General features: G+C 38.1%; 1 protein-coding gene across 1 annotated transcript in view; it reads left to right on the top strand.

Annotated features, from left to right (window-relative positions):
* Positions 1-9,174, top strand: part of rab22a (RAB22A, member RAS oncogene family) — an 11,677-nt gene extending 2,503 nt beyond the window's left edge. The window contains exons 3-7 of the mRNA XM_038697995.1: positions 127-208; positions 4,064-4,135; positions 4,536-4,642; positions 4,954-5,063; positions 5,859-9,174. Coding sequence (XP_038553923.1) covers positions 127-208; positions 4,064-4,135; positions 4,536-4,642; positions 4,954-5,063; positions 5,859-5,956 — 469 coding nt within the window. The 3' untranslated portion in view covers positions 5,957-9,174. The remainder of the gene's footprint in view (positions 1-126; positions 209-4,063; positions 4,136-4,535; positions 4,643-4,953; positions 5,064-5,858) is intronic.
* Positions 9,175-11,256: the final 2,082 nt, after the last annotated feature.

Raw genomic sequence — 11,256 nt, 5'->3', positions numbered from 1 at the left:
TATGTATATGTGTTTCAGTACATGTCGGCTGATAAATACATTTTGTAAAACACCTAAATTGAATTTGTATCTTTATAATGTGACATATTAAGAATATATATTCATGAAGCCATTTCTCTTCACCAGAGCATCCTTCATGACCAAGACAGTGCAATACCAAAACGAGCTGCACAAGTTCCTGATCTGGGACACGGCAGGACAGGAGCGGGTCAGTTATATCTACTGAGGTTTTGGCCTCAGCATTTTTTCTTTTTTTTAATGAACAGATGGATAGCAAAGCTGAGCACAGTTCACATATGTTTTGGATTTGCACAGCCAAACCACACCAGAAAACATTTTAGATATTGGGATCAATCAGTTTGACTTGTACTGATTCCTGCCATTTGTCTTAAAAGGAAGTGAGAATGCTACCCACATGTGCATGGACCACTCCCTGAACCAGCCTAGCTAGGGGAAAGTGAATAGTGCAGTTATTCATTACTTCTGATAGGGGGCAACATTTACCTTTCTATAGGTAGATAACCTACTTCTTTTAGTGCTCTTGTTTTAGGAGTCTCATTTGCCATGATTTAAGGTGCGTGGTGTAACAGTTTTGCATTCTTTAGGTCAGTGAGTGACATCTGTTTAGTTTAGTAGAAACATCAAGTCTGTCACCTTTAATCGTTGTCCTGCCTCTCCCTTCACTCTTCCTTCCTCCTCATCGCATTCATACATTTTGAGACAGATAAAGGTGTGGCATTGCTTTTCTTTTGTGGTATTGTGTTGTGTTATGTTGCATACACGTCGGAAAAGTGTTGTTTGTATGATGTTTGATGTCCAGGTGCTACTTCTTATGCAACCTACTGTCCTGTGTGTCTATAGCAGAGATATTTGAAATGCCTTGTCACTCGCTCAGGACTGAAACCACTTACAGAGGATATGTAATATATGAAACAGGATACATCTTGTAAAATTTTAGCATTTATGCCTGTCCAAACAACACCAAGCTCCAGATAGTTGTAGTGTAAGGAACTACTTTCTCTTTTGAGTCACACCCTGCATCCATTTCTCTGCTTTAGCTCTCCACATCACTTTCCTTTTTCTGTGCATACCCTTCTTTTTTTCTCATGTGCAGTCCCCTGCTATTGTAATGTCTTATCCCTGCTGCTGTCCTCTCCAGAGAGGTGAGATAAAATGCTGTTTGTCTTCTTTTATCCTCCTTCCCCTCGGGGGCCTCGGCTTTTTCACTGTCTTGAGGGGACATCAGCGCAGCCCTGTTTAAGATAAGATGAGAAGATGAAACCCAAGCTGTCTCAGCCCACTGGCGTGTGCTGCTACTGTGTCTTATCTGAGAGTCAGTGCAGCGCCACGCCAGTGTCCTCTATTTTTTTTTTCCCCTTTGTGTTTTTTGCCTGTGGAATATATATATTTTTTTCTTCTCTTGGCAACAATCTATTTTTCTGTGAGTCTTTCTTTTTTCACCTTGTCACCTGTAACCTTTTCAATACCACAAATCCACATTTTCAATCTCATGTGGCCTCTCAGCCTCCCAGGGAGTTCACATCTTTGCGGGAAGTAGCAACATTCCTTGGGCAGATTTTGCATGTGTCTGTGTTTTCATTAAAAAAAGCTGCTGTGGTATTTTGAATCCTTTCATGGCTTGTTTCAAAAGCTGTTGAGTTGAGAAAGGGGAACACAAAGACAGCCAATGCACATGGCAGGAGAGACCAGGGCAAAAAGGAAAACTCTGTGATTTCCACAATCCACAATCCATATCTCAAGACCAGATGAGGCCTTACGAGCCCAGCTGTCAACAGCCCATCGAGGTCTCCCCCACTGGAATAGGAGGGTTCCTTTCATTACGCACCCAGCTCGTGGTTTCAGCAATTAATCAGCACTCGCATCCCAGGCATCACTGGGGCTGTTTTCTGGGCTGCTGTGTGGCCAGACGTCTGACCTCGCTGTGATTGCTCTTTGGGTTAAGGCAGAGATAGACCACACAGGACTAGTGGTGGTGCGGCACAACACTGGCCAATGAAACAGACAGCACTCTCCTCAGTGCCTCTGCCAAATATCCCAAGTTGGATTCCCATTGGTGGACTTGGGGCCAGTAACAACTATAATTATGTGGAATGTGTGCTTTCCTGAGGTAACAGTGTCACTCCAAGATGGATAGTTTATTCCATCGTATTATAAAGGAAAAATAGAATTGGCAGGAATGCAGGGTCATTCCAAGTGAAGGTCTTTTTCAGACATGGGTAGTTTCTTTTAAAATAAATATCATTAGTTAATACATGACACATGGCATTATTAGTCTGTTAAATGCCCCAGTCCAGTGTATATTGCAAGAGGGTATAAAGAAAGATTAGAAATATGAGAGGGAAAAGAATTCTTTTTAAATTTAATTTCTTGAAATATACTGTAGGTTACAGTATATAGAACTGTGTGTATATATACAGATTTTAAAAAAGTTATTTTGAATTTAACTTAATTGTTTCAGGAGAAAAATAATTTAAACATGCACTCTTACTCCACTTTTGTGTGCGGAAACTTTTGTTGAACTTAAACCCGGGCGGCTCTGACCTTTGTGGGACACAGCCAATCACTGTTGACCACTGCTTGAACTGAAGGATGGGGGAAAGACAAATTACTTTCACAACTATATAATAACAAATTGGCCTTATATCGAAACCTGACAAAAAAGATAGCTATATTCTTGGTTACAAAACACTGTTTGAGACTCCTAGCAACCTAGCAACCTACTGCTAGCAACATTAGATATTTGTTGTACCAGGTTCACCATCTCAGTTTAGCGTGTTATCAAGCTAACATTTGCTAATTAGCAATACATAGCAAGTAGGGAGGTGATGGCTCAATGGATAAGACACATGCCTTTGGTGTGAGAGACCTGGGTTTGATTCCTACTGTGACCCATCCATCTTTGTGTCCCTGAGCAAGACACTTAACCCCTAGTTGCTCCATGCAACCTCTGACATGTATAGCAATTGTAAGTCGCTTTGGATAAAAATTAAAATGAATTAATGTAATGTAAAGTGCAACTGATGCCATTTGGGAATGCTCTTGGACAAATAAAAAAATAAATCTGATTATGAAATGTGATGACTGTTCAAGGGATCGCCAAAGTTGTTATAATTCATCCTAAAGGAGACATGTGTCTGTACCAGATTTCATGAAAATCCATCCAATAGTTTCTGAGACATTTTATTAAAAATATAAATGTGAACCTCATGGTGGCGCTAGAGGAGAATTCAGTTCAGCTTCAGTGATCATTGGAAAGTATTTTACCAGAAGAAAAATACCAAAACCTGGCAAAAAGAAGAACCGCCCCAGCCTCCCAGGCAGCTGTGGATTTAGAAATGCACATGTTGTTTTGATTATGCAGAGCTTTGTGATCTAGTGGGTTAACATCAAATGTATAGTCTCCCATAAATATCAAAACGCTAACAGCTTTCGACACATTCTGCTCATCTTTCTCTTGATGGCTACCACATGTGTGAGGTCTTGGTGGAAAGACTTGCCATACTTCCATTTTAAATAAAGCCACTTGGCTTATAAGCTCAGCACACTGGCCCTTTGATTTAGTAAAATGGTACTTGGTGTCGTATTTGCTCCTTTTTATACTTGTGTTTGTGTTTGTTACAGTCAGTGTTATTGAGTCTAATGAAACTCACCTTGGTCTGTGCCTGTGTAACTGATTAGCCATGGTCTATGAAAGCCTGGACACCGTTTCTTGATCTATGTGGTGTGAAAATATATAATAGTACAATTAAACAGCATACTGCAGTAATATTTTTAGTACCCTTTTCATAACCAAAAATAAAAAATTGGAAGGAAATCAAGGTAATTAATCGTCAACAATGAATAGATATTGACCATCTCTGGATAAGATCTTTTAAATTCTTGGTCTGTTGTCATGTTCATTTTCACGCAGTTTCAAAGCTATATGCAGACTTAATGATGTCAGCAGATCAGGCAGTCTAGGTTAGCCAGAGATAAAGGTCATTCAAAGGCCTCCTCCTTGTCCAAAATTACTCATCATTGCTTCCTTTCTCTCTTCCCATAGTTTCGTGCTCTAGCGCCGATGTACTACAGAGGTTCAGCTGCGGCCATCATTGTTTATGACATCACGAAAGAGGTATTATTTACTTTTTCTCCCCAACCACAAATCCACCATGTATTTACTGTGTTCATTGTCCTGTTTGATGTCTTTCCTCAAATTTTAAATCAAAATCAAATCATGTCTATGCAGTAAATGCAAAGCTACAGCATGCAGCCGTTATTGTTATTACCTATCTCAGAGCCAGGCTAGCTGTTTCCCCTTGGTTCCAGTCTTTATGCTAAGCTAAGCTAACCAGCGGCTGGCTCCAGCTTTTGTATTTACCGTAGAGGCATAAGTTTTATCTATCATCTAATCTAACCCTTAGCAATATTACCCAAAATGTCAAACTATTGCTTTAAACTTTCATGGGAGATACTATGTGCTTGTCTGCTTTTTGGTTCATTCAGTTTATACTGTTGTTTAACTGTATTATCAGGAATCCTTCCAAACACTGAAGAACTGGGTGAAGGAGCTGCGCCAGCATGGTCCTCCTAATATAGTGGTCGCCATCGCTGGCAACAAATGTGACTTGTCAGATGCCAGGTGAACCTCAATTAAAAATAATACTGTATGTTTCATGAACAATGCTAGTGAGATGATGCCATCTTATTTAGAACTTGAGAGTGATGATGGGATGTCAGATAAGATGTATATTGGTGTTCTGTATCTTCCACAAAATTGAAACATCTCCCAGGCTCAAATATACAAACGCTTTTGGTTATAAGATTATCCATGAAATTGGAAAATCTTCCACATAATTGCTGTAGCAGTACATTTGATGGTTATCAGTTAGTGCATGAAATCTGTTCGCATGTTACAACATAATCATTTTCACATACCTCTTGTGTTTACAGGGAAGTGCCAGAGAAGGATGCCAAGGACTATGCTGACTCCATCCATGCCATCTTTGTAGAAACCAGTGCCAAGAATGCCATTAACATCAACGAAGTGTTTATAGAGATAAGTGAGTGTGTTTCTTGGTGCCATTGGCCTGCACATTCTTAGGTTCCCATTAAGCCGTGAAAAAGTAAGCATTATACAGCATTAAGATAATTGTCTCACTCTGTACTTTAAAGCAGGGAGACTATGTTTTGAACAGTACTGCCTATTACGTTGGTATTGTTTCCAGCGTTTCAAGAGCGTTATCATTCTTTTCTGTGCTTGTATCAGACTTCTGACAGTGATGAGCTAGTTCAGAATAGGCTGCAGATAATGCGATGTTGGAAGTAAAGCAGAGTCCATGTAATCTTGACAATTCATTTCGAAACACAAATTTGCAGAGATGAGGGATTGTGGGATTGAGTGGCACCTTATAAGCTAGAGATAAATAAGGTATACTCAATAGCTGTGTCCCAATTCCATACTTACAACATATTTCAACATGTTCATACAAGAAAAGTAGAAAAATGGGGCGGCTGTGGTGCTTTACGCCGTGTGGTTAGATCGTTACAATAAGGCCCTGTGTCTTTTTCTATACTAAAAGCTTGATATCCCCATTCAATACTAATTGTATACAGCGTGTGCTATATTCTAATATTCACAGTATACTGGTTTTGCACTTGAAGAAGTTAAAATACTTTACTGTGATAAAATTCTTTTTGAGTTTTGAATGGCACTGTAAATTCATGTTCACAAAGAGAAAGCAAAATATTTATTACTTTATATTAATTAATTAATTTTTTTTCAAATGCGAGAAGCAACAACGCATTCAAAAGTTTTATGTATGCATGCTGATTTTTGTGTGTGTGTGTCCTCAAAGGTAAGCGCATCCCCATTGCAGACGCAGCAGGAGGTACTTCGGGAAAAGGTTTTAAACTGGGACGGCAGGCCTCGGAGTCTCGCAGGACGTGCTGCTGATGATGCCGGTGACCCCACATGACATGTGACCTGACCTTTGCTTACCCTCTGTGTCCCCGGCCTGCTTCAGCTTACAGCCACCACACGCCGTCATAAAACCCTGCTATCTCTGAAACCATGGGCCATAGCAAATGCATTTTTACAACAACAGTAAATCTTCATATATTGTCTTAAAATTGCCGGAGAAACATTGTTATGCCTGCGTTAATACATCCATGTCTAAATGAAAGATCCCTATATATATATATATATATATATATATATATATATATATATATATATATATATATATATATATATATATATATATATATATATATATATATAACATAAACCATTATGGACATCAACCACTGCTTATTTAAGCCCTAGGTTGATCAGAGAAACTTTATAGCTGCAGATTCATGGATTCAGAAATCATTTTTACTTACAAATCCACTATCTTTCGACCAAAATATGGGCTAAAAATGGTTCAGTTTCACCAAATTATTTTGATAGTACTTAAGTTACTGCTTTTTGGAGGGGAAGGTCTCTCCCAAATCATTCTCAACTTTGTGAAGGATCCATCTATACAGTTGTGTGTGTAATCACTAATTTATCATAATGCTTTGATGAAAGAGGTTGTGGTAATCAGCAGTACCTATCTCTCATCAGCTTTTGGAAGGATATTTAGAGAAATGATGGTGATTCACAGTCAAGCATGAAGGACTGGGAAAACTAAATTGAAGTTTTATTGTGTGATTGCTGTTTTCATCAAGAGGTTTTTCAAGGCAAAATTCCAAGTGGGTGTTTTGATGTAAATTGCACTGTTAAAAATACAGGAATGAAAGGTGTGTAGATTCCTTTACATTAAAGGAGTAGTTTGACATTTTGTGAAATACGCTTATTTGTGCCCTAACCTATGGTGAGATGAGAGTATCAACACCAAATATCATATCTTGATTTGGTAAATATGAAGCCGGAGCCAGTAACCAGTTCATGTACTTAGCATAAAGACTGGAAATGTGGAAACAACTAGCCTGGCTCTGTCCAAAGTTTACAAAATCTACCTGGCAGTACCTCTCAAGCTCACTAATTAACACAATGTATCTCATTTGCTAAGCTAACCGGCTGCTGACTGTTGCCTTATATTTAATGGACACATATGAGAATGGTATTTCCCAAAAATGAACTATTCCTTCAATTTCAAACTATTGTTCTCTTTGGCTGCTCCACACTTCCGCTTGTAATCATTGAGATGGTATCAAGTGAATCCTGAATATGAAGTTCCCCATAGTGCACACAGTACACTCACAATATCACTTTAGCTTTATTTTTCTCTAATCTTATTATAACTGTTCACTGGCTAGCCTGTCGGTCTATGGTCAGTCCTCAATCCTTTGCTGCTACTTTACAACAGTTTTACAGGGGAGGCTGATACTTGTGAGGTCTTGCCAAATTCATTAAGTGTTCCATAAACATTTTTCATTCCCCCGTAATCAGCAGGGGTTCTCACATGCAATGTTGTTGTTTTACGGCTTGGCACTGTGACAGTGAGATCTGGAAACTGGACATCGTTTAGAGGATACTGAGATTGTAGAGCTTAAATTTCCCCTTAGCAAAACGTCATAGGTGCCGAATTAGATGTGGCACTGTGTCGACATGCTGACCCCTTAATGAACCTTAGTCTCCATTCTGCTTTGAATTACTGTATGTGCTTTGTTCCAGGGTCTGCCTTTTGAGTTGACTTTCTCCCACCTTTTGCCTCATTCCTCTAAATTCCAGGCACTTAAGGAAAGTCCAGCTTTCATTTTCAGTCAAACAAATATGGTACACCGTACAACAGCTTTCACAGAGCTCTACATCACTTCTTATGTTCATGAAAACCATTAATACTCTGTGATCCCTCTGCTATGTTACAGTAGTTTCATTTACCTCTTATACTGGCCAAATTGAACTTCAGTAGCAGTTGACTCATGAGTCCCCACAGACTTATTAATTATGTGTAATTTCATGCTTGTCTGTATCTTTTGAGTCCTTTTAGGCCCAAAACCTCTTAACAAAGTTGCCAAAAAATACAGATGTGGGCTCAATTAGACCAATCCATTTCCACATTTATAAATTTTGATTGTGTGCTTTTCTGTCAGCGCACACCACTTTATTTGCCTTCAAGCATCTTAAATGTATGTGTTATTGATGAGTTGTGTGCTAAGCAGCAGTGCCTATTTTTTTCAGGATGTTTCAATGGAGTGCAATAGTAGTTACTATGACAAAGGTAAAATGTGACCTAATCCAAGAAATTGGTTACAGAGTGATTCACACTCATGTGACAATGTGATCTCATTCTCTGCAGTCTCAAACAGATTATGATGACAGGTTTAGATTGACCTCAGTTTTGCTCAGACTTGATCAAATGAGCAGTGTGAAGAGGCCAACCAAACCTGTAGAAAACCATAGTGGCTTTCGCTATTGACTTTGATCATTTGCCCTGCACTACATCATAATGCTCTCTAAATAGCTTCAGCAATTATATCAGAAAGGGAAGCACTCTGGTACTTTGAAAGCTGCACTTTGACTGTTTGTATTAATTGACCCCTATTACTAACTCTCAGTCTGCAGTCTGTCTTATTATCTCAAATCACTCGATGAAACATTCTTGTGATGGTTTCAGATTCCTTTATGTCCCTTGATGTTACTTTAGGTTTTGACTGTTTGCTCAGTTCTTATTGCTATGCCAAATAATGTCAAACCATTTTACTACACCATGCATAGTTAACCTTTTTTTAATTGTTAATGTAATATAATATAATGATTGAAAGTGTTAATCACATAAATGTGTAAAAAAGATTTGAAGTTTGATAATAACTCACATGTTTTTCCCTTATTTGGAAACAGGAGGCATGGAAAGATATTGTATGCCAGTTTTTTTCATTGAAAAATATTAATAGTCTTGGGCTGGCCCTGGGAATGTGATTAATCTATATTATGTATATTTTTCAGTGTAGATATATACCATCCAATTGTACACAAATCAGTGACTATATTCTATTCTAAGCCAGTTGTAGACTCGTACACCATTTGCAGTAATTCCATCAGCATTGTAGTTACCATATTTAGCTTTTTACTGTTTCATATTGATTGTAACAAAATGCCTGACAACACTTGTTTGCAGTGTATTTCTAAATGTGTAAAAAGGGAATTGTCAATTTGTTTACTAATAAAAGATTGACAAAAATATATTTCCCCCTCGTGTGTGTGTGTGTGTGTGTGTGTGTGTGTGTGTGTGTGTGTGTGTGTGTGTGTGTGTGTGTGTGTGTGTGTGTGTGTGTCAGAGACAGACAGAAGACGTTTCTCACTCCCTTGTGTTACACATAAGAGAGCTTGTTTCCTTGGGGAAACAGTGACAATGTTGTTAGTGATTGGTTGTGTTGTTCAGTTGGCAGCCAGCCACCTGGCTATATATATATGATACTTGAGATGCATGTTTGACTGGCAGAGGGCTTTTCACTGCACTTGAATAGTGCTGAGAGGGCTGAACACTTATTTGACAACCTCCCCATCGCCTACTAAACCCCAGTAAGTTTAAATTATCCAGTGTTTGCGCAATTTGTACTTTTTTCCCTTCCAATCAAAAAAAGAAGTCACTTTTTTATAAATGTGTTTGAAAACTATGTGCTTCATGGGAAATAAGGTAAAAGTGAATGTAAACTATCACACTTGTAATAATTAATGGCTCATCTTTGTTTGAGGTATCAATATTTTAATTAAACATTACATGGCAGAGTGAGAATAACATGGGGGCTTGTGTAAATGAGGAGAAATGAATGGAAGCTAATTTGAAAGGTGAAAAATAAATTGATTTATGAAATTAATTAAAGGTACACTGGCACACTGGTATAGTTCCAGTTACATCATTTTGCCGTTGAGCTGTTTTCTCTCCAGGAAAACGTGAGTGTTTCACAATATCCCACTTTATGCTGTTGCCATAATTCTTACCAATTAAACACAGGTGTAAGTAATAATATTAATCACAGCTGCATATTTCAATTATATCTTAGAGGGGCCAGGGCGCTTGTGTTGTGCATACTGGCTCATTGATCCACTTGATTGGAATGGAGCCATCATTAATGTTATTACTTCCACCTGTGTTTGTACTGCTGTAATTAATAAAAACGTCCTCAGTGAGAGAATTTATAATGCCCCAAAAAGTAGCTCCTTAAAATTTTGCAGCCTTTGGATTAATACATAAACAAACTGAATGAATATTTGTGACCTCCTTTGTGAAAACCAACAAGTTAGGTTTTTACCTGTAAATTTGCATTTATGGGTGTGAAATGTATCGGGTAACATTAAAATAATTTGAATATGTTTAGAATTCAGATCTATAATGTTTTCATATAGCCTGCCAAAAAGTAAATTTTTCCAAAATAAAATAAAAGGATAATCAGTATGGCTGTTGATAAAAACACAAAAAGCTGTCCCAAAAAGTACTGCAAAAGGGAATCTATAAATTATGTTTACTTGATATTTCAAGCTGGGTAAATGCAGGAAAAAGTTTACTAAAAAATTTCCAACTGTCAGTCACCAGATAACAATTAGATAAGAGCCAAGCTGTAAGCCAAGTTATCCACAAAGCAATTCCAGTATGACATTACATGTGGTATTGTAAGAATGACAAAAATTACTTTTGATTTATTGTTACGTGCAGCAAAGGGAGGAATTGCACCAACATCCTTTGCATATTCCCCTTGTGTTAGAGGAATTATATATTGTAATAACAATACTGAGCAAGTGATCCACCAGGATAATATTACTTCCACCGACACTGTGGAACGTTCTTCCCTCAGACCTCCGAGAACTCAGTTGCGTTTTAAAAACAGACTCTTTAATTCAAGCAGGCCATTGTCTCACAGTAGGCTATTTAATATGTACAGTTGTATGCCTTTTCACATCTGTAAATGCCTTGGTTTAACTGACTGATTACTGCTCTGTGTAAAAGTGATACATTAAATAAATCTTATCTAGCCTACTTACTTAGTTTGGAGAGGTAGGGTCAAGAGCAGGGTGCAAAATTAGCACCAGCCACCAGCAAATGCTGATAAAATATGAAAATAATAGATTCACTTCATCCACCAGCCCGAAAAAACAACGGTAATCTATTGAGTGGCTGGTACACTTTGAGCATTCACAAGCCATTTGGTCGGTGGACAAAAAAGTTAATTTTGCAGTTTACACCCTTCATGATTGTTTCACATGCAGACAGTGGTGATAATTGGTCAAATTTACATGCTGAACTTTACGGGTTGAAATGAAAACCTGCA

Source organism: Micropterus salmoides, unplaced genomic scaffold (assembly GCF_014851395.1).
Source record: "Micropterus salmoides isolate LMB-PRFRI ecotype aquatic unplaced genomic scaffold, ASM1485139v1 Ms_hic_scaffold_4, whole genome shotgun sequence".
Lineage (NCBI taxonomy): Eukaryota > Metazoa > Chordata > Actinopteri > Centrarchiformes > Centrarchidae > Micropterus > Micropterus salmoides.
The sequence above is the reverse complement of the archived record's forward strand: the minus strand, read 5'-3'. Positions and strand labels throughout refer to the sequence as shown.